This window comes from Carassius auratus, chromosome 50 (assembly GCF_003368295.1).
Source record: "Carassius auratus strain Wakin chromosome 50, ASM336829v1, whole genome shotgun sequence".
Lineage (NCBI taxonomy): Eukaryota > Metazoa > Chordata > Actinopteri > Cypriniformes > Cyprinidae > Carassius > Carassius auratus.
This window is the reverse complement of record NC_039292.1, coordinates 17,075,196-17,099,601: the sequence shown is the minus strand read 5'-3', so window position 1 is coordinate 17,099,601 and position 24,406 is coordinate 17,075,196. Positions and strand designations below refer to the sequence as shown.

The 24,406-nt window shown below is 36.7% G+C and overlaps 1 protein-coding gene across 4 annotated transcripts; it reads right to left on the bottom strand.

Annotated features, from left to right (window-relative positions):
• Positions 1 to 1,243: 1,243 nt before the first annotated feature.
• ccdc136a (coiled-coil domain containing 136a) lies at positions 1,244 to 22,037 on the bottom strand. Of its 4 annotated transcripts, none has more exons than XM_026239474.1 (10): positions 21,930 to 22,037; positions 18,812 to 18,969; positions 13,990 to 14,226; positions 11,680 to 11,754; positions 11,235 to 11,537; positions 8,628 to 8,739; positions 7,630 to 7,894; positions 7,420 to 7,551; positions 2,857 to 2,920; positions 1,244 to 2,645 (listed from the first exon to the last, which is right to left on the bottom strand). In XM_026239474.1, the coding sequence occupies exons 3-9, from the start codon at positions 14,192 to 14,194 to the stop codon at positions 2,915 to 2,917; spliced, it is 1,098 nt and encodes a 365-aa protein (XP_026095259.1). In that variant the 5' UTR covers positions 14,195 to 14,226; positions 18,812 to 18,969; positions 21,930 to 22,037; the 3' UTR covers positions 1,244 to 2,645; positions 2,857 to 2,914. The 4 variants fall into 4 exon arrangements, with proteins under 4 accessions (XP_026095259.1, XP_026095260.1, XP_026095261.1 ...); XM_026239475.1 differs by having other exon boundaries at positions 1,244 to 2,642; XM_026239476.1 differs by having other exon boundaries at positions 18,812 to 18,966; positions 21,930 to 22,036.
• Positions 22,038 to 24,406: the final 2,369 nt, after the last annotated feature.

Below are 24,406 nucleotides of genomic sequence, written 5' to 3'. Positions count from 1 at the left end.
TCTGCCTGACCTAACGCTCCACTTGATCCTAGCAGAAGTGTAAAAGAAGAGCCTGAGTCAACGAACCTGGCAGCTCCAGTGTTTGGCTTTAATTCAGTGTGATGGTTTACGACTGTAATCTGATAGATCAGCGTAGTGAAGTGTGCGGTGTCATCCAGGAAGTCTAACTCATATCCCTCTTCAATCTCATAACCTCACTTTCTAACCATTCTGGTGTTATTTAGCAGGATATACCAATAAATGTATAATAATAAATAATAAATAGATAATTACATAATAAATGAAAAGTTATTTTTTGTTGTTGTTGTTTTAGTATGGCACTTTTCTAAAGCACAATAGTGTTTTTAGAGAGTCTTAGAAGTTTGTTTTAGTGGGTCTATAAGATGTTAGGGTAAGAGATCTTTATAGATGATGGAAAATCCTGACTGTAAAATATGTCACATACTGTTCTCTAGTGTTAAATAGTCAAATAATTTAGAGTCCATGAGACATTGTAGGCTTATTGAAGTATAAAGCTTTTCTTCAAACACTGTCATGTTTATTTCAGGGTTTGGTAGCTAACTTCCAGATCGCTATTTAAAGAAAGTTAAGGAGAAAAGCCCTGCACTGTTGTGCCACAGACTGAGGCTCTTAAGATGGAGTGCAGGTGGAAGAGTACAATATTTCAGCACACACTCATAGAACAAAAATAACACAAACTATCCCAGGAATTTATCTACACTGCATAGAATATAGGCTGTGTGTGTGTGTGTGTGTGTGTGTGTGTGTGTGTGTGTGTGTGTGTGTGTGTGTGTGTGTGTGTGTGTGTGTGTGTGTGCTCTTGTTTTTGTGTCATATCAGGACACAACTCTGTATAATGACATGGGTATGACACAGGTATTACAAGGAGAGGGTGACTTATGAGGACATAACCCATGTCCCAATTTTACAAAATGCTTATAAATCATACAGAATGAGCTTTTTTGAGAAAGTAAAAATGCACAGTTTCCTGTGAGGGTTAGGGTTAGGTGTAGGGTTGGTGTAGGGCCATAGAAAATATAGTTTGTACAGAATAAAAACCATTACACCTATGGGATGAACACACTTTACACAAAAACAAATCTGTGTGTGTGTGTGTGTGTGTGTGTGTGTGTGTGTGTGTGTGTGTGTGTGTGTGTGTGTGTGTGTGTGTGTGTGTGTGTTTCCACAGGGCAAAAAGTGCCTATATTTAAAGAACAATCCACAAATGTTTTGTAAAGTTGGACTCAATTTGTCTTTATTAAATGTAAGGATACAGTGGAATTCAGTTAATTGCTAATTCAGTACATTAAACATCAGGGTTGTTCTACATTATTGTTCAAAATATACTTAAATATTTAAATACAACAGTTTTTGGTACCACTGTCACAAAAGAATAGAAATAATAAGAAGAAGAAATTCAATTTGTTGCTAGACTTTGCTAATCTCAGCTAATCTTTTGCTTATTTAGAGATGTTAGTGGTCTGTAAATATCACATGTCATCTGATTATCAGCTCAGTCATAAAACATAATTAATACAAGTCTTACATTTTTTCATTTTTAAACAATTCTTAAAAATTCTAAAATTGTATAACCAAATCTTTGTACAATAAAGGGTTTGAACAATCAAGGTCATTGATTAAAAAAGTAAACATATGTGAAATGTCTTATTAAAAGCCTTTGATAAAGTTTTCCAAACAGATCAAGTTTTGAAATAATTTTGATCACTTGTTCAAAATAATGTAATTATGTTGCAACATGATGAAAAGAGATTTCAGACATGACTTTAGAAAAAAAAAAAAGTTTAAGTGACATGAATAGGTTACATAATTATTTATATATGAACTGGACATCTGTAGAACAGAACACAACTGAATTTGGGTCATGTGACAATCATCCAAAGCACGTGATTAAATTAACAGCAGCCACCTCAGCCAGCCTGAGCTCAGCTTCAGTTAAATCTACTTACATTTACTTTTTACATACGTGACCTTCAGAGTTCATGCACTAAATGTTGACAACAGACCCCCAGAACTCTATGGTCATTGCTGAATTGTTGATTCTTCTCATCAGTGTATAAATCTATATACAATCATCTATATGACAACATAGTGTAGTGTTGCTTCATGCTGGAAGATGCATACAAATATACAAAAAAAGATAAATTATCAGTTATTGCAATTTGCAAACTAATAGCATTGTGTAAATTCACAAAATAATGTCTAAGTTATCAAATATCTAGGCCTATTTTAAATATTTAATCATTTTTTTAAATTCACAATTTAAGATTCTCTTTTAATTAGAACCTCCTACAACGTAATTCTCGTAATTAATATATTTTATATATTTCATCTCATATAGTAGGAAGAAATCGACAATATAAACGTATCATAATATTAAAGATATTTACAACAAGCCTACAGCACAAGAGTAGCTAAGTGGTGAATAAATCAAAAACATTTGCTAATCTAATATGAAGTACATGTGAAATATTATAGGAAAAATATAGGTGGAACCTTTTTTGTCTAAGAAGATAGTTGTTATTGCAAAAAGACAAAAGGACACACAAAAAACAGCATTTAACTCCAGATGTTACTGTAGAGGCTGTGATGAGTGTTGATCGTAGTTTCATCAGACGAGAACACTGCTAAGAAAAAGACAATCCGTCTGACTAGTTATAATGAAGTATTTCCAGAAGTCATAGCAATATTATTTGTTATAATGTACAGTCCAAAAATAAATAAATTACAGTATGACATTTTACAATTTAATCATAAGAAAGCACAAAATTTATGATTTGTTTTTACAATAAATAACATCATAAAGTCCAAAACATGAATTACTTAGTTTAACGGTACCTTTGCTCTCCACAATGTATTTCAGATTGCCAGCAACAAATCAATGTTTTTATTAGCATCATTCCTAGAAAGTAAAGAAGAAAAAGAAGGTGCATGATCTTGGGAAGCAATGGCATGGTGAATGAGACCAAAAGTCATGACTGAATGAACAGTGCACTATATTAAAATATATTTATTAAAGAATGTATTGATGAATAGATTAATTGATTAGTTAGAAGGTTCTTTTCTTCCACTGAAAAATATAAGATGCACTTATAATATGATCATCAGGTATGTCTATGCCAGCACGAGCACTGCTGTCAGTACAGCCAAGAGAGATGTACTAAATATAGAAGCCAAAGGGCAAAGCTTGTGCTTAATGTTTAATGCTTGTGGTGTGTAGCATTGTGAAATTAAATCCAGAACAGCAGAGAAAACAGGTGAAGTCAACAACCTGTTGATGAGTGATGATTAGAAATAAGGATCGTACTACTTCTACTGTCATTTGGTAGGCACACAATCATGTCTGAATGAACATGCTCTGATGGGCCGTGTCTTCTGCACCTGTCACATCCCACCGCTAATGTTTCATTGAAATCATCACATGCTGATGAATTGCTAATGATTTCACTAGCTGGCCTACCCCATGTCTGTAAAGCAGAGGAGTGAGACTCTCTTTGATTTGGACTGCTGACTCCGTTTTTATACAAAGGTGTTAAACTAAATTTACTGCATAAAGCATGTGTTCTATTTAAATTATTATGTAATTCAATACAGAAGTTAAAAATAAATAAATAAATAAAAATTAAATGTCTAGCAATACAATCCCAGATCGTGCATTGATATTTACAAAATACAAAAGTATATATTTTGATATTATATTCAGACATTTGGAACATGTATAAAATTATAAAACAAAATGATTTTTTTTATTTGTTTATTCATGTACAATTAAAATGTGTCACAAAATGCCATAAAACGTTTGGAAACATATTTCTTCAAACAAGTTTTTGATTCTATGGGTCCTTATTTTGTTACCATGATAAATCGATGTTTTGAAAGTAGTATTGTACCTGATGTGTTTAAACATGCCACAGTTTATCCCTTGATTAAGAGGCTTCTGTTTTAGCCAACTATAGACCCATTTCAAATTTGTCTTTTATTTCAAAGATCTTAGAAAAAGTATTTCTGCAACAACTACAAAGATTTCTGGATGAAAATAAGATCCTGGAAGTTTTTCAATCAGGTTTTAGAAAACACCACTCGACTGAGACCGCGCTTCTGAAGGTTTTAAATGATATTTTATTAATTGGTAACTCTGGGGATCATGCTGTACTAGTGCTCCTAGACTTGAGTGCTGCTTTTGACACTGTGGACCATGCCATCCTGCTAGCTCGTTTGGAAATGTGTAGGCATAAAAGGAAGTGCCCTTGAATGGTTCAACTCTTATCATTCAAATCGAAGTTTCAGAGTTAACATTGGTGAACACTCTTCTGTGGTAGCTACTTTGTCGTGTGGTGTTCCCCAGGGCTCTATTTTAGCTCCTATTTTTTTCACTGTATATGCTGCCTTTAGGTTCTATTTTTAGAAAGCATGGTCTGTCATTTCATTGCTATGCAGACGGTACTCAAATCTATTTGCCCTTAAAACAGAGTTCAAATGGTTTAGAAGCACTAATGTCTTGCCTGTCTGATGTGAAAGCATGGTTGTCTTTACATTTTTTACATTTTAATGAGAGTAAAACTGAAATAATTTTTGGTCAATCAAATTCTTTTACTGCGCCTAAAGTAACCCTAGGCGAAAAAAAATTATCTATGAAGCCTTGGGTAAAAAAATCTGGCTGTTATTTTCGATGATGGTCTAAAGTTTGACAAACAGATAAATTCAGTGGTTAAATCCTGTTTCTTTCAGCTTCGACTACTTGCAAAAGTTAAACCCATTTTATCTACTAGAAAATTTCGAAAAAATAAGTCATGCTTTTATTACATCTGGATTGGACTACTGCAATTCACTGTATGCAGGGATTAGTCAGTCAGCCCTATCTCGCTTGCAGATAGTTCAAATTGCAGCTGCTAGGCTTTTAGCGCTCCAAAAAATGGGAGCACATTACACCTGTTTTACGCTCTCTACACTGGCTACCCGTGCACTATCGAGTTAATTTTACAATTCTACTTTTGGTGTTTAAATCATTAAATGGTCTTGCCCCTACTTATCTTTCTGAATTATTGACTGACCCCTTTTGTCTCTCCTGTCGTCCAACCAGAGATTGTTGTTTTTATTGTTGTTGTTCAGCACATTGGTCAACCAGTGGTTGTGTTTAATAGTGCTATATAAATAAAACTGACATTGACATTGACATCAAGAATTTTTATGTTTTTAAAGAAGTTTCTTCTGCTCACCAAGACTGCATTTATTTGATAAAAAATACATTAAAAACAGTACCCTTTCAGTCGGTCACTCTCTACGTCATGTCGGTGATCGACGAATTGGGATATCACTTCAATAGATCAATATATTTTGAATATAAACTAAACGAGCCAATGCACATTGGCATGCAATTATTGCATCCAGCTGCAGCTGATCACAGTATAGAAGGCAGCAGGTGCAAAGCATACCAGCGGGAAGAAGACCATCTCTGAGCTGTGAGCCAGGCTCCGTTTCCTCCTTCCTTCTTTCCACCTTGGAGCTGGGCATAGACAGGACGCCCCAACCATCTTTGCCCCCATCAAACCTGAGTGGAAGTGCGAGTGGAGCCGGGACAGGCAAACCAGGGAGGGAAGCTGCTCTTTGGGGGATGGTGAAGGAACCTCTTCCTCTCCTGGAGGTGGGCCAGGTAGAGAATCTGGAAAATCTCAAAGGGAGAGTGGTTTCTCTATCTCTTGTTCCCAGGAGGGCGCAACACAGGACCTCACTCATCCTCCTCCTTTGCCAGCTGTGGAGCAGGTATTGCTTGTGGCGCAGTATTGGCCCACTCGGACCTGGTTCCCCGAACTAGTGCTCCTCGCGATAGCCCCTACCTGGAGGATTTGGGCACCCTATTTCCAGACCTCTGGAAACCTCATGTCTGGACCCTGGATGGGACGTGGAGATTCTAGGTGACCTACCCCAAGAGGTAGTGGACACTTCACTACGGTGAGAGGACTGTCTACGAGACACGCTTACACCTTGAAGTGGAACCTATTCATCGAGTGGTGTTCTTCATCGAGAAGACCCCCGGAAATGACCGATTAGGGTCATGCTTTCCTTTTTGCAGCAAGGACTAGAGCGAAGCCCCTTCAGGGATCAAGTGGTGAACCTGCAAGCACTGCCCCTGGAGAAAGCAGACCCAGCACTGGCTTTGCTCTGTCCCGTCCTAGCCCTGAGATGCTACGTAGACTAGACACAAAGCTTTAGGATCTCAGACCAGCTGTTTGTTTTTGGAAAGGCCGGCAGAAATTTTGGTTGCGAACTCACTCAACTATAAGAGTTGCATCCTCCGCTTTGATAGGGATCCCAATTTGTGAGGTCGAGAATGACAGAGTGAAAGGGAATGTCTCGGCTACGTATGGTAACCCTCGTTCCCTGAAGGAGGGAACTGAGATATCAAGTCCTGTTGCTGCTGTAACACCGCTGAGAGGCTTTGTCAATGGATATTACAAAGCGGTATCCCAATTTGTCGATCACCGATGTGACGTTTCTTTTCCCTCCTACAAGGAACGAGGGTTACCATACGTAATCGAGATTGTTTAATATTATTACAACTAAAAATAGCTGTTTCCTATGTGAATATATGGTAAAATGGAATTTATTCATGTGATGCAATGCTGAATTTTCAGCATCATTACACCAGTCTTCAGTGTCATATGATCCTTCAGAAATCATTATATGTTATCAACTGCTAAAAAAACATTTTGTATCCTGTGATAATTTTTGTTTTTTGATTTTTTGATAAATAAAAAAATAACAGCATTTATTCAAAATAGAAATCTTTCGTAACAATATACACTACAATTCCCACGTTTGGGGTCAATACATTATTAATATTTTTATTTTATTTTATTTTTTTAAACATAATAATATTATTCAGCAAGGATGTGTTAAATTAATTAAAAAAAAATACAGTAAAGATTTATATGGTTACAAATTATTTATATGGTTACTAACCCTTTTCTATTTTGAATAAATGCTGCTCTTTTTATCTTTTTATTCATCAAAGAATCCTGAAAAAATATCACAGTTTCCAAAAAAATATGAAGCAGCACAACTGTTTCAAACATTGATAATAAATCAGCATATTACAATGATTTCTGAAGGATCGTGTGACACTGAAGGCTGGAGTAATGATGCTAAAAATCCAGCACTGCATCACAGGAATAATTAAAACTTTAAAGTATATTAAAATAGAAATTATAAAATAAAAAATAAAATAGTAATAATATATCATGCCATTGCTGTTTTTTTTTTTGTTTTTTTTAATCAAATAAATGCAGTGTTGATGAGCATAAAAGACTTAAAAAAAACCACACATTTAAAACCTTCCTGATCCCAAACTATTGAAGGGTAGTGTGTGACATATTCATGGATACTTTAATCTGATCAGTGTACCTCTTTGACATCAGCAGTTCTCTCCATCTCTTCCCTGCAGCGCAGTAACTCCAGCTCCAGCTCGGCTCGCTCCTTCTGACTGCTCTCATACACTTCCCGCAGATTTTGTAGTTCATTCTTCAGTACATCACACTAGCAGACACAAATAAGCAAAATGTATTTTTCTATGAAAACTTTAATATGTGAATAATGGATGTCAGGGTGGTTTACCTCTCGCTGCACGTGTGTGGCCTTCTCTTCTGTCTGCTTCAGTTGATCTCTCAGTGAGAGGATCTCAGAGAAACCTCCTGTCCAGCTGGTGGGGGTCACAGGTTTGCCATCAAACGATATGTTCTTCTGGATCCCAGCGTCCACCAGTCTGCAGCTGGAGCTCATATAAGAGCTTTCTGTCTCTGTCTCTGTGCCACACTGTGTGTGTTTTTCCTCTTCTGTCTCATCCGGTTCTTCTTTAAGAATGACGCAAGAACTGCCTGAACTGTAACATTACAGCCAAAATAAGATGTAAAAAATTTAGGACTGAAACATGAAAATGTCCTTATGAAATTCAGTTTCTAAATGTTCTGGCTTTTAGTTCAGATCTTTTAGCTTTTAGGTTGATTACATGATATTGTGTTACTAATGTAGACATTTATTTTAGCAGATAAAGATATTTAAATATTCAGTCTTACTCTTCTGGATAAACAAATTTAATAAGATGAGATTAACAGATTTTATAGAAGTTTTTGTCCAACAAAATGCTTAATGGACAGTGAAATTAATTGGTTTTGCCAGTCAATGATACATACTTACCTATTTGCAATTCTTTTTTTTTTTTTAAGTCCTTCTAGTTTCGATAAGAAATATGTTGATACAGCAAATATATATATAAATTATAACTTGATATGTATGCTTGTGTTTGATCCTTAGCTGTTTAGTGTATGACATCCAGTTTTTCCTCTTTACCAAAGTCAGCAAATATATGATGACTAGTGTTTTCAAATCTGTACTGGTTTTCGTACTTAAAATTGGATTGTACTTAATATTGATATTTTGGAATGGCCATATTTGTAAAAAAAAATATATGAAGAATGGCCAAAATGTAAAATAGTGTAACATAATGTTTTTTAATTTTTTTTTTTTTTTTTTTTTTTTTTTTTTTTTACAAATTTCAAATGTCCTAAAATGCCAAAACTGAAGACAATCAAGAATCAAGAGGTGTAGTTGCTCACCTCCTCTTCTGCAGCATCTGCAGTCTGTGATTCAGTCTTGTGTTTTCATCTTGCAGTGCATGACATTGTTCCTTCAGACTGTTACATTCATCCATCAACAGGCCCACATCACCTAATTAAGTAACGCAAGAAAATAGAAAGTGATATGAACATGAATATTAGCTATATTAAAGTATATGTTTTTACAAGAGACTTCTGATCAAAGCAATCTACAATAAATTGTACATATTCTGAAATAAAATCAAAAAACCTTCCCTACGCATAGCCATCTCTCAAGATTTATAATTAACACAATGTGTTGTACTCTTTCCTCACCCATTTCTTGGCCTTTCATTGACTGGAACAATCATTATCACCAGTGGGAGGCATGCAGTCATCCAAGCTCTCAAAAGTTTACTGCATCTTTGCATGACATTAGTAATTACCCACACCATCAGCTATTCTGCAGGAGCTCTTCCCCGCTGAACACCGTGTGCTGCAAACATTTCCGAATTGCTTCAGGGTTCCACTCTTTATTAAAACTAGTGTGATTTACGGTCATCACTGCAGGACGCTAACCAGCTTTGCAAATTGAGTGAATCCATCATGCACTGATTTTAAAATGATGTCATCATGGACATTAGTGGATGTTTCAGACATAGTCTAAAAAACATCAACATATTTGACAGCACATAAACTTTAATTTATGTTTTTATTTTCTTTTTGTCAGCTGAAATCTGCAATGCACATGTGTAGCCTATTTTTGGTCTGGATTCATTACTGTGCTGTGAATGTTCTGTACAATGTTATAGATTTTGGAGGTCAAACTGCATTGAAAATGACTTATCTTCATAAATGCAGTACCATATGGTGCCCGGGAGAGAACATGGTCGGTTCACTTAGTTTTGTCCTAGCCACGACATACGTATTAACTCGACAGGAACAACATATTATGTCGTGGCCACACGATCATTTTTTCGAGATAACAACATCCTTATGTCGTGGTCTCTAGATGTTATGTTGAGGGAACGACATGTTTTTCTTGTGGCCACGAGTTTAATGTGTAAACAAGCCTGCGAGAACATATCAACCCGAGATTATCAGAGATTTATTCATTCATATTTTATTTGGAATCAATCATTTATTCTAGAAAATATTTCATTATTAAATTGTTATATTGACCATATGTCTCGGCTACTGGACTATATTACATGTGATAGTCAGCATTCAAATGAAGTTTATCAGTGCATAATATGAAATAGGACTACAAGAAACATTTGTATGCATCCTACAGTCTTGTAAGTCCTTTAACAGATCATCTTTTCCCCGTAATATGTGTATATTATTATAACTATTTGTTTTTTTATAAATATTAGACTATTATTACTGGTTATATTTTATATTTGTTTATATTATTTTTGTTTGTTTGTTTGTTTGTTTTGTTGAAGCAAAATATTTATGTAAACGAATATAATATATAACCAATAATAATAGTCTAATAATAATAATAATATACAAATATTACGGGAAAAGATAATCAGTTGAAGGACTTACAAGACTGTAGGAAGCATAATTTTTTTTTCTTGTAGGCCTATTTTATATTATGCACTTTATGTAACATTTATTTATGATAAACTTCATTTGAATGCTGACTATCACACGTAATAGTGGCGGCTCCAGGATTTTTTTGTTGGGGGTGCTAAGGAGGGGCTTAAAAAATGCATTAAATTGAGTGAAAGTAATGAATGTCTATAAGCTTCAGCTACCTGTATCTAAATAGCCTGCAAAATCAGCCACTTTGTGTTTTTTTTCATACAACTTTGAAAAAGGCACATTTTATGATTTTTGTTATTTAATTTTTTTCTGTGGTATCACACTTTTCATGTGCCTTTGTTATTAGTAATAAAACTTCTAATGCCAACTACCAAATATGACACTTACAAATTAATACAATTTAATACATCACTGCTTGAAGCACTGTGAGGATAATTAAAGCGCTATTATGCTTAACCATCACTGAAAAAGTTTTATTTATTTATTTATTTTTTTTTTTTTTAACAGGTCTATTAATTTCTGCAATTAATTCAAAAACAACCTGATTAACAATATATACGGTCCACAAGATAAATATTAAGGAAGTAATTTAAGACAGTTATATACTGTTATCAGCATAATTTCGTCTTTCATCTAACACAGCGTTAGAAAGCTCTGTCAGTTTTCTTTACTATTTTTCACCTCCGCTTACTCTATAGTGAATTGACTGATGTTCTCCAGCATAAATCTCACACAGATTGGATGTTGATTGCCTGAACAAGTATTGAGTATTGAGGTCAAGTATTAGGCACTTTTCTTTAGGTTTTTAATGTTTCTTTTTCAATGTTAATAAAAGTGACACCAAAACAGGAACTTTATATGGGCATATGGTTAATATAATAATTCAATAATAAAATATTTTCAATAATAAATAATATAATAATTTCTTAATTCAAAATAAAATATGAATGAATACATCTTTGATAATCTCGGGTTGCTATGGTCATGCAGGTTTGTTTATTAATTAAATGAATTGGCCCCTCCTGGGCACCGTAGTACCTCAGAGCTCTTTCAGCACTGTGTTTCTGATCTCACCCTCCTTCCTCTGCTGGAGACGGCTCAGGCTCTTCATCTCTATTTCTGCTCGGAGTGTGACGATCTCCAGCTCGTACTCCTGTCCCGTGTTCTCCAGTCGAGAGATTTCGGCCCGTAGGCGGCAGAGCTCCTCCTGCAGACTGGCGATGTCGTTCTCTCTTTCGGCCGCGGCGTCCTCCGCCGCCTGCTGCTGGAGCAGCACCTCCTCCTGCGCCACCCGCAGCTCCTCCTGCGCCTCCAGGAGCTCGCTCTCCTTCTCCTCCTCCAGACTCTCCATCTCCTCCTGAACAGAGCGAAGTTGTGCTACAGGCGTCGGGAGATCATAAAAAAAAAAGAAAATCATGACTTTTTGTATGACAAGTGTGGAAAGTTCACTTTTTTCCCAGCAAGAAAAGGTTACCCCTCACAAATAAACAGCATATGCTTTGTTACAGTATTTTGTTACCTTGCAGACTCTGGATCTGTCTTGTGAAGGCCTCCGCCTGATGAGCACTAGCTAAACGTTCCTCCTCAAGAAGACCTGGACAGAGATAGAAACAAACTTACATTTATTTTTGCCCTGACCATGAAAATGAGTACAAATTAAGCTAAATCAGGATCCCTCTATACATGTTGCCAAATGAAGTGATACATTGATATACAGTGATAGTTACCAATACTGCAATCTTGGAACACTACTTAGCAAACTCAATTGCTAGTAATCACTTTGTTATCTACAGAGCGCAGATTGGTTTCTTTTCACATCAGCAGCCAACAAGATTGCTGCTCAACATTCAATTACATGGCTAGTGTTTGCTGTAGCTGTTGCGGTGCAATTCAGGAGCCCTCCACCTCCCCAGCTCCACCTGTATAGATCTGCTATGGTCTAATGTCATGTATGTTAAATGTGGGAGTTATTTCATGTATGCTCTCAGCAACATGTCTTTGGATGTATTGGCGGTAGCAAATCTCAGTACTTGCTCAATAGCAGATCTATTCTGCCAAGACAAACACTTTAACACTATTACCATGCTTAACTCTCAGAGAGTTTCCTTGACAGAAATATCTTTAAATTAACTGATGCAACAAACCTTGTAAACATTGGCAAGTTTTACATCACAAATTATATATTGCTTGAGTAAAAAATAAAATAAAATAAAAACTCATATTTTAATATGGACTTTTTTATGCAATGTAATGCATTCAGCCTCGATGAATTGTGTCTCTCTAAAGAGTAGATTTTAATGTCACATTGTTTGAAAATGTGTGTCCTAATGTATCTATATTGTGTGCACATACGAAATCCATTTTCTAAATTCTTCTACATATTTTACTTAACAAAAAGCATAATTATCTTTAAAAAAGAGAGAGAGAGAGAGAGAGAGAGAGAGAGAGAGAGAGAAATAGCATAAATAGAATCTCCATAACATTTATATCCCAATATATCCCAATATTTACAACCCAAAACGCTGGGAGGGGCTCCAGTTTCCCTGAAACCCTACAGAGGACTAGCAGTTTGGAAAATGGATAGGAAAAGTGTAGGATAGGGAAATGTTTAAGACAGAGTAAATTCTCACAGTAAAATTATTTACATTAGTAACTGAAGGTTTCCCCTCTAAATGTCAACTGATTTTGTACACCCCTGCCCTCATTTCAAGCATTGTTTCAGAGAGCCCATTGGGTCCCAATTTCTGGGACTTTATGTGTGTTTCAGAACTTATAATTCAGTCATGTATGAACAACTCAAAAACTTGCCCACTTAGGCTGGTGAGACTGATCTTATTGTATGTCTGCGATCATACACAGGAGCAGCAAAGCGCCTCACTGGACAATATCCAGTAATGATCTGTTACGTTAAAAGCATGTGCTGCCCCAGAGCTGGTTAGGACAGCTGTCTGGAACCTTCCCTCAGCGAGCAGCTGTCCTTTCACATGCCTGTCAGGTTACACACAAACAGCCCTCAGTCACAGCGAGACCATTACAGAGTCCCAGGAGTCTGTCTGCTATTCAGCAGGTGACTCATTAAAGAGCTGTAAATGCTATATATATAAACTACTTTACTGGGCCTGTCATTGAGTAAAACAGCTCATGGAGCTAAATTCAAGGACAGACCACATTCAACTACATCTCGGACAAATAACTTTCAGTAAAGAAGCAACTTTCTTCATCACACTGTGTAACAGGATTACTGTACGTGTTAGTCATTAGTAGTCACTATTATCTAATGCAAATTTCTGTTAAATTACTAGATGGACAAACATGGATATTAATTAATAGATTCCCTTTTCAGCTCCTCCAGTTATTTTAACACCACTGCCATTTTAGAATGGGTTTAGATCATATAATATTATAATTATAATATAATTTATATCAGGAACTAAATATACATGTATGTTATAATATATGGTTATTTATTCATAAGTTCCTGGTTTGTCATTGTACCATTAATTGTACTACAGTATAAAAACATTCAGTAAATTCCATAACTCAAAACTTCCCAGTGCAAAAACAACATTGAAACCAAGGCAAAAAACAACTCATATTCTGTATTTCTGCAACTTTTATATATATATATATATATATATATATATATATATATATATATATATATATATATATATATATATGATAAGATAGAGGGTGCCATGTCAACACATAAAATTAGTAACATTATAGGTGCACCTCAGGGAAAATAAAACAGAAAAAAGATATGGCATGACCTCTGTAACTGTTGGATCATTGCTGTGAAAATGCTATGTTTTTCAGGGAGTCTCACCCTGCAGCTCCAGAAAGCTCTCCTCGTGTTTCTGAGCTGTGTCTCGAGCTTCTTCCAGCTCAAGCAGGAGCTGCAACACCTGAGCCCTTAGGTCCTCCAGCTCCTGCTCCTCAGACAGCTCCTCCTTCACAGCGGTCTTCTCATCCTTCACCTCCTTCTCCTCGTCGGCATCATTCAGGACGCTGCGCTCTTTTTCGGTGCTCATGATGCTTTCCTGATGTCAGATCACTCTGTCAACTAAGCAGTAGAAAATATAAACAACATTTAATTAGAATGGTCAGCTAAACCAAAAAATATTCAATGCATCTGTCATAACTTTCTACATGTTCTTTTACAAACTTTCAAACTAGAAATTAATTCAAGGAATTCTTTTGGGGTTGTTTGAGTTCCCCAGGGCTATGTTCTCTCCCTACTGCTATTCTCCCTGTAGACCAACGACTGCACATTTAAAGACCCCTCTGTCAAACTCCTGAAGTTTGCAGATGACACTACAGTCATCGATCTCAACCACAGCGAATAGTCTGCTTCAAGACAAGAGGTTGAGCAGCTGGCTGTCTGGTGCAGTCACAACAACCTGAAGCTGAACACATTCAAAACTGTGGAGATCATTGTAGACTTTAGGAGAAATCAAATCAGATAAGAGGAAACTGCAACGGACTGTTAGGACAGCTGAAAGGGTAACTGGTGTGCACCTGCCCAACCTTCAATACTTGTTCAACTCCAGAGAGAGGAATCAGGCAGATAACATCATAGACCCTTCTGACTCCAGCCACAAGAGAGAGAGGCAATAATTAGATATCATGTAAATACTTACATATTTGTTTATAGAGCTGTTAATATAGTACAGAATGCACAAATCTGTTTATAAATATTCTTTCCCAGATGTATACCACATTGTTATAACTATTATTATTTTACTTAATTTTATTTAAATGTTCTTCTATTCTCCTGTTATATATGCATGTATTCTTATTCTGAATCTGATCATGAGCCTAATCTGATGAATAGCTCCATCTTGTGGAGGAGAGGATCATGCAAAACACCAATGAATTCCTGGAACATGGAAGTTTGCTTCCCTTTCGAACACACTCTCCTGTTGCGTCAATGATAATTATGGGGAAACTCCTGTTTACTCTGAATACTAAAGCCTCATACACATCCGTGTAGCTGCACGAACCAATGACACTTCATTTCATCTCCTTGCTGGACTCTGAAGCAAGAAGCTCAAACCCTGATACTTGCCAAGGAAGAGCCTCTTCAGTGGGAAAATCCTCATCAGTGCCTTCTCCCCTGTGGCTATCCAGTGTTTTACACGTGAAAATCAGTGCCCCTCATCTCCTTTTGCAGCCCTTTTATCCTTTTATGTGCTCCTTTTATGGGCACAATGCAACCTCCTTTCACTTAGCACAGTTTATGTGGAAGGAAAACTGAACCAGGGAGCTGACATGCTGTCCAGGGCCAGTGTAGTACCACAAGAATAGAGACTACATCCCTAAATGGTTTAGATTTGGTCTGGCTTCAGGAGGACAGACGTGGACCTCTTTGCCTCGGAAGACAACCTAATTTATTTCTATGAGCAAAGAGACACTCCGGCCCATGAAAGACCTAGTGCTAGCTTCCCCCTGACTGCCATCATTAGACGAGTCAGGGAAGTCGTATGCTCAGTCCTCCTGATGGCCTCACTCTGGAGGAATCAGACATGGTTCCCAGAGTTGATTCAGCTGCTTTCAGCATCACTCTGGCCGATAACATTGAGGACAGACCTCACAAATGTGAGTTATGATTGATTTTGGCATTCCTGGACTGAGCTGTGGAGCTTTCATGTTTGGCCCCTTGACAGTCTTTACAGCTCCCCGTAATTGTGACTAATAACATTTTGGAGGCTAGAGATGCCTTTACATCCTTAAATGGTCGGCCTTTTCTGAATGGTGTCCAGCACAGAATGAGAACCTGTCTTCTGAGGATGTGATCCATGTTTATCATACTGCATGTACTGCCGGATAAGGGATGCCCCCCTGCTGTGCTCAAGGGGTAGTGCCAGCCTTTGCAGCCTCGGACTGAGCCTGGTTTCTCCCAAGGTTTTTTCTCCATTCTGTCACCGATGGAGTTTCGGTTGTTTGCCGCTGTAACCTCTGGCTTGCTTAGTCGGGGTCATTTAACATCCAGCGATATTGTCGACTTGAATGCACAGATACTATTTAAACTGGACTGAGCTGGATAATTACATCATTGAATTCAATGATGAGCTGCCTTTAACTGAAAATTGAGTGTTTACTATTGTCTTTTTGCATTATTGACACAATTTTTCTATTTAATAGTGTTAAGTGCTCTGACACTTTGATCTGTATTGTTAAAAGCACTATATAAAGAAAGGTGACTTGACTTGAAAGGTGACTTAAAAGTCTCCAATCTAAAAGTCATTCCTATTATCGTTAGAACAAAACACACGGGTTTATGAATGGATTGCTCAATGCATTTCAGATTCCAACTCATGTTTGGAGTTTTATAATCCTGAATTATACCTATCCCTGTAATTCATTCTGTATTTTGTGACATTTAAATGAATTAAAGTCATTAACAGAATTAAAACCTTTAAATTATTAAACAGCACTTTCTGTTCACTTCGTATCAGCATACTGAGCTGGGATGGGTTTAATAAGGATCAAATACAATCAAGCATCGCTATAGTTCTGACGTCAGTGTGGGAATATTCTCATCCGTAAAGGGATTAATCTGTTTCTGGGATGAGGATGCTATCATTAAAGTTTGATAGAGTTGGGTTGTGACTGGGAAATGCAGTGATACATGAAAGAAAGCGCATGTTAGCTCAAAAGATACACAGTGTGCCAGCCTTTTCTTTTCTCAATTCTCTTTAAACTCTGTTAAACCCATCACAGTATTCTATATTTATAAAAACATAAAAAATCCAGGTTAATTTAGTATAGTTTTCATCACCAAAAAAAAAACTAAATAAATAAAAATAAAATTCAACCAATCAATCTGTTTGATGTGAAAGGGAGGCAAGATCATAAAAATTTTATTTTCTCTGTCTCTGTGAAATTGTCTTAAATTTATGAGAGAGAAGATCTATCTTTTTATGCTGCGTCAGACCTTAGCATTACTTTAGCAAACAGGTGCGTGTGCGTACATGCCTCGTTATGGTATGGTTTTCTACAAAAGGTAGCTGGAAACTGGAAAATCATAAAGTTTCATGAACTCAAGCAAATTTTCAATTCTAAAAATGTGAAAAAAAAAATGTGCATCTAATGTTTGTTGATGCTTTGTATTTGTGTAGCGGTGCAGGCATCCATGAATAATCCATGCCAATGCTCCATGATTCTTTGAAGCAGCTCCTCGTGTTCACCGTAACCCACAGCAGCACATCAAAAACCCTTTGAGCTCCAAAGCAGAGAACAAGAACCAGATGAAAGCAGACACAGCTTTCAGGAAATGATGCACATCTCTTTTTTTCTTAAACCTAAAGGAACCATTTGGCTTGCTTTCAACAAAGAAGGGTCTCAAAGAAGAGACACAGCTTAGTGGAAGAATACAGCTGTAGTACAAGATAGGGATTAGGACTGAACCCAAGAGTTAGGATTGGGGGGACTGGAAAAAACTGTAAGTAAGCAGAGGATTATATAGTCTGGGTCGTAGCTCTAAAGTATAAACTACGCATTTTGCATGTCTCCTTAATATTGTTTAAGAAAAGTTACTTTTAAAAATAATGCATTATTGAATTGCGCTACTCCCTAAAAAATTAACCAGTTGCATTGCTAATTATTTTTTATGGAAAGTTATACGTTATGTTACTTTTGCGCTACTTTTTCCTCGTCTTGGCTGGGCTTGCTTGTTTGTTTTTAAATGTTGTCTGTTTTTGGCAAATGTAAAAGCATTTTTTACACCAAAAATTTCATGAACAAGCCTGAATCAAATGTAAATGAAAGCCCGTACAATAGGGGGCACAGCGCAAACAAACCTTTCAGCTGTGATGCCATTCTAGATTGCAATATTTATTTATTTTTGTTTATTGGTATGGTTGAATTGGATCATCAAAGGTTAGCAGAAAATAAACTGGTTAATAAATAATTAATTTATAGTTAAATACCTGTTATAGTTAATATTTAATTATTGCAGGTGTGCATCATATTCTGAGTTTGCATTTCATTGTATTCGCTTTGAGGAATACTGAATCTGTTTTTGTGCAAGTGAGATGATAAATGCATATTTAGTCTTGAACTAACATCATGTTCACACAGCGCACACAACCCCTCTGCACTTTTACTCCTGATTTCTCTCAGTGCGGGACACGAGAGCTTCCAGTTAATAAATGGGCAAACAAAATTTGAAAAAGTAACTTATTGTAAATTATAATGTAATGCATTACCTTACTAGTTACTTGAAAAAATATATCTATAATCTGATTATGTTATTTATTTCACTTGTAATGCATTACCCCAACAATGCTCCTTGATCAATCACCATTAAAATCAGATACTTTTGAGACTTTTACTCAAGTCATATTGGAACTGGTATTGCTACTATTATTGAGGATGGTTTTCATTTAGTCTTTACACACCTGGGAACAGATAACAGACAATATAACGGGCTGAGATGAACCAGTGGTATTCACCAGACCTGACAACGAGGAAAACATCCTGGACTGGCCATCAGCATTTTCATTTGCTGTCACTGCCCATTTACCCAACAGGTAACGTCTTGTCTCCAGGACGGTCCACTTAATGGCCAATGCATCTTTCTTTTGTTAACTGCATTGCTGCAGGGGACGGTTTATGGTTACTGAAAATCACAGGATGCTGCTCACCTTGTTTTGTCTGTGAAAGGACAGCCCCAAGTCCAGTTTGTGATGTGTCTGTCTGAAGGATGAAGGGTCTGTTGAAACTGCGAGGCATGTAGGCCCGCCTCTGTTTTCGGTGCCTCTTTCAGAATCCCAGTCAAGACCACTCACTCGTCCTGTTACTTCTTTTTCACATGCGTTAGGAAACAAGTTAATCAGTTAATCAATGAAATAATCAGTAGAGTCTGGCCTAACCTTGCCTAGGTAAGCAGCCACATATACGTTTGTTAAGGCTGCAACATTCAGTCTTTTGCAGGAGCAAGATGCAAGAAATGGTTCAAAGAGGAGCACTCTTCTTCTAATTCTTTGTGCACAGGGTATTGTATAGCTTTTGAAATGTTGTTCAACTTCCTAAAGTCATTATAAAACTGTACGGTATGCTCCAACTTAGTGATCATCACAGTATAGATAAACCAGTGACTCAGAGACTCTTCCATCATCTGAGCTCCAGCATCTTTCAGCTCTAGGTGAGCTATGTATCATGCTGTATGATATTAGTTCTTCTGGGAAGAGGTAGAAACATATCCGAAAAATGCCCCAGGAGCTCTTTCAACTGTTCTTTCTTAGGCATCATAAGCAGATTTCTTAGTAATGGCTCTGCCAGGGTCTCTGCTGCCAGCTGTGGGTTTAGTTACAGCCTCTTCTTCATGAGCTTTACGTGCTATAGCAGCAACTCTCTTGGTTTTCTCCTGAACAACAGCTCAAATTGTGTAAATTCAGTTCAGGCCAGTGTAATGACCCACACGAAGATCCACAGTATCCCTCCAAGTTATTTATTTATTTTTATTATAATTATTATTTGTTAAATTTAAATTCTCTGATCCATTTCAATAAATTTGTGGAAATGAATACTATGCCTGCCTCATGTTGCATTGTTCGAACAAGTTTTAACAACCTGCAGCATCTCTTTACTTCACATATGGCAGCATGAGGTCTAAGCATTTGAATCCTAATGAATTTAACAGTTCTGGTACTTGTTTCTATTCCTCTTAATGTTTCTGGTTCCTTAATGTTTCCATCAAAGGAGTCATGGCATGAGGGATCAACATTTTCTTGATTTTTTGACTTAAGAACCATGCCATGCTGGAGACTGAGCCTGGATTCAACCAAGGTTTTTTCTCCATTCTGTCGTTTTTGGCTTTTCTAAGTTGGTGATGCTTGACTGATTGCACAGACACTATTTAAAGAGACATAACTGAATCATCAATGATTACTGTTTTTTATTGTCTTTTTGCATTATTGACAAACTATTTTCCGGTTTGACGCTGTAACAATCAGATACAGAATCAGTATTGAATAAAATACTATATAAATAAAGGTGACTTAACTAAGAACTCATTTTACTATAAAAAAAAAAAACACACACACACAACTCATAACTCCAAATTCCACCTCACAGCTGAAAAAGAGCAAGGCAAGTTGCCGAAACAATTAATTTTCTTTCTTTCTCCACAGCTTGACATCCCACTGTGGTAGAGATTTGCATCTGACCGCCTCCACAACAACCTCCACACTAACTTTACCATATCACTTCCATAGCCTGCAGAATATGAGCTTTACATGAGCGAATCGCTCCCTTGTGAGTCTCACCAGCTCACGCTTAAAATAAATTACTGACCCCAAACTTTGAATTGTAGTGTATAATGTTACAACTCCACAGATTTGTTGTCAAAAGTGTTTGTTATATTATGTTTTTTCTTTGTGTGTAAGCAGTTTTAGGTTTCCATACATATATTTTGTGTATAGTGCAGTAGTGCAGTTATATGGACTAAGAGTCCCATGACAGTAGGTATGGCCCACATAGAGATCTGATCCCACCATCATTAAAGTCAGTCTGGGATCACAGAAACTGAGACTGCCTATGAACTGGACGAATTGTGGCAACTTATCCAGCTTGGAACAACTCAACAACATCTCCCCCTTTTGTGCTGTTGTACAGGACCAGATATAACAGCTGTAGTGTGACTAAGCCATTGATATTCGGTACAATAGCATTACTTAAATATATGCGTCCTTGTGCAAAAGTTCAGGGAAAGCTCATTAGTGCTCAAGGCATCTTTGCTCTTATGCGTTATTGCATTTTGGTGTTAATGTGTGTGTGTGTGTGTGTGTGTGTGTGTGTGTGTGTGGGCTCAGGGCACTACTGCATTAGTGTGGCTGGGTGTTAGTGGGCGAGAGTGTGTGTGGGTGCTGTGAACTGGCAGGTACAACAATGTGCTGTGTGGGCGAACGAGAGAACGCTTTGAAAATGGAGTGAAGGGGTAAAATGAGACAGTGTGGAGGAGGATCAAAGGAAACACATTAATTAACAGAAAATAGAATATATCCAGCTACAATTTCAAAGCCCCCTAATCACAAATAGGGTTTATTTGTAAAGCCCTCCGTATGTTCACCATAGAGTCTGCTCTGTTACAAATCAACACATTAATGGTGAACTATGAAACATGCCTGATTATCAGTTTAATAGTTCAATACACTTTTTATAAATACACATTTCTGACTTTGTCATGTAGTGCTCTTTTTGTTATATTATTCCACTTCATATATTTGGTCTGTTGTGAATACTGGGATACTGATGTCCAAACCTTGCTAGCACCTAATATGAGTACATTTTCACTTTGTGTACTTTCATCACACCCTCAAAATGACACCTTACTCCTTCGAACGTCCGGTCCATCTGAGCTCCAGAACTAGACAATGCATTCGGCTGGCAAAAGCTCAACACTAATGTACCGAGATGAGAACTGGTACAAGCAAAATCAACACAAAATATATATTGTTCCCTTGTTTTCCAGTAAAAAAAAAAAATAGTTGCATGTGTTTAAGCAAAATTGTTTACTTTCGCTGTGTTTTTGTGAATCACCTTCTACTTAATGTCAGCAATCATAGCTAATATATGGCAAACAGACTTGTTAAGATGCAAGTGCCCTCCTTTTAATATATTTGTATAACTGCTAATGAAAATAATTTGACTACTGATCAACACAACACAGAATGCAGACTGAAAAAGCCAGTATCCACACATCAAAACATTAGCAGCAGCTAAAATATGACCTTAATCAACACAGAGGAAGAGCTTTTTTACCTGCTGATATGAAGACTGTATGTCCATGATAACCACAGCAGACGAGAGGATGAGAGTGAGGAGAGAAACATTCACTCACTGCTGCTTCACTCTCTCTCTCTCTCTCTCTCTCTCTCACACACACACACTCACCAACGTGTTATGTAAGGGATAATGTAGAATCAGCCAGTCATAACCAGAAAAAAATAAACCCATCAGGTCACCTATGCCAAGCAGAGTCACTTATTACGCAGCTACTCGTCATATAAATTAATAAATGGACATGAAATATTGAACTTTAATTAACTTATCATGTGAGAAGAAAAGAACGTTGCATGATGCAAGAGACATGAAACCATAGAAATCATTTGCCTGGGTCAACAGACAATTACGTGTTTTAGTGTTTATTAAGAACATTTGTCCACTGAATGCCACAGCTGACCAATACGAATGCAGTAATCCAGAGCCGTATAATAGATAATGTTCCATCTTTTAGAGATGTTACAGACTAAAGCCTCTGTAGAGCTCAGCGTGTTAGTGATGAGGACTTGTAAATCATCATAAAGCACCCGATTTATGTGATTTGATGTGTGTGTGGAGGGGTGGGGGTAAAAGAGGCTGGGGACACACATACACACATCACAGAAGACATCCACACATGCATTCTCATGTCTTGTGGGGATAAAATGTGCTTCAAAATACTGATCTGCTGTTCCAGTGTGGGAATGCATGGGGAAAACATAGGACATCGTGAATTGCTTTCAGCAAATGACTCACACCAAAGTAAAATCTCATCATTTACACAACATCATGGGATTCTAAATTCATTTTCCATTGCAAAATAAAATACATAATCAAATAAAATTCGCTCAGAAATTGCAAATAGATTACATAAAGTAATGGCAAATGGCACATTGAATCGAACATTACATTTTGATGTTGAAAACTGAAGATGCAAAAAAAAATCCACAACTCAGTGATTCAGTTTTTTCATTTCTTTTTATTTAGTTTTTTCATGTTGTTATTTATTTCACTCGGATGTTATAAGTTGCATTGAGTTAATACAGCTGGATAAAACAAAAACTGTGTCCGTCCTCATTTCAGGCTGCAAAGCAACAAAATTTGATTATTTTAAAGGGGGAGTGATTATTTTCTATACTCTTGTGTCCTTTTTAAAGCTTGAAAGTCCCAGACCCCAGTCATTTTAACTGCATATGTTATTCAAAATGTGTTATTATGTGTTGCACGAATGAACATCATACTGGTTTGAAAAACACTCTTAACAGCAGTCAAATGAATTATGATTAGTTAACACTGGGCTGGTAATGAACTCAGGAGGAAGGCAGTAGTTCACGAATCAGGGTTTGTTGATTATTATGCATGTTGTACTTGTACACTAATTTTGGTTGGAGTGGATAGTAGCAGCAGTGTTTTTTACAGTTAAATGTATATATAAATTATTTATTTTATTCTTTTTTTATTATTTATCTAAATGTTTTTCAATGTCATTAACATAAGTTTTTTGACTTAGAATGTTCATATTATATATTTAACTGATATATTACATTTCCTTTTTAAAAAGAAGCAGTAATTCCTAACATCAGACTTTCCGCTGGCAGTCCATTGTTGCTAAGCAACTAAATGGAAACGTACAATAGAAATAGGACAGTTTGAGATTATAACACAGACAGGAAACGCACACATAACGCAGGTGATGAATGTGACAGTTAAAACTGAAGAAAAACTATACTCACTGCGTCATTACCAAGCAGGTATGTTTCTCTCCATTTAAAACTAAAACTCTTCATATTTCATACAGTATGAGAAGGATGCTTCAGTAAATGATGTCACCACTTCACAAAAAATCTCTACATGCAAACAACGGCGTTTATAAAGACCTTGCCTCTCCTCTGTAACCCCATGTGTCATCTCTGTTAGTTGTCATGCCAACAAATAATGAAATGCAAATGCTTTGACCACTGCAGCTTTGTTCTGCATTTTATATAATAGCACTCATGAGACTGATAAGTAGCTTTTCAGCGGCGCATATTCCTGAGTGGCATAATGTTACTTAAAATAAAGAAATAAATAAATTAGCAGTCCTCATTCTTCAGTGATCAGATGATTTTGTGACAGTCAGTGAATTGGTTTGGCATTATCAAACAGTTGCTGAGAGAGAAACATGACGTGCTGCTGGTTAATGAGGTCTGAAGCATGTGAGTTTCCTGTTTCCGGAGGGTTCGAATATCCATCCCTCTCACTGAAGACCATTCAAAGGTATCCATGTATTTTGACAAATACATTTATTTATTTTTTATATATTTCTTTAAGTTTCATTTGATGTTTCAGCTCAGGATAGTTGATAAGGAAAGGCTTGGTAGGGACTGGAAACATGAGAAATAGTCCATATTTAGGAAATTGAGCCTTCTAGTTAAGGGGGTGGAGCTAAAAGCTCAAATGTGATAAAATCTACTCACTTTTGAAACCTTCCTGTGTTT

Bases quoted from the DNA above. Each gene is read 5' to 3' on its own strand.
- ccdc136a (XM_026239474.1), bottom strand. From the start codon at position 14,194: ATGAGCACCGAAAAAGAGCGCAGCGTCCTGAATGATGCCGACGAGGAG. The intron at 8,740-11,234 runs GTGAGATCAGAA...TTACTTAATTAG, and splicing joins TCTCCAGCAGAGGAAGGAGG to GTGATGTGGGCCTGTTGATG. The intron at 7,895-8,627 runs GTGAGCAACTAC...GTAATGTTACAG, and splicing joins CAGATGCTGCAGAAGAGGAG to TTCAGGCAGTTCTTGCGTCA.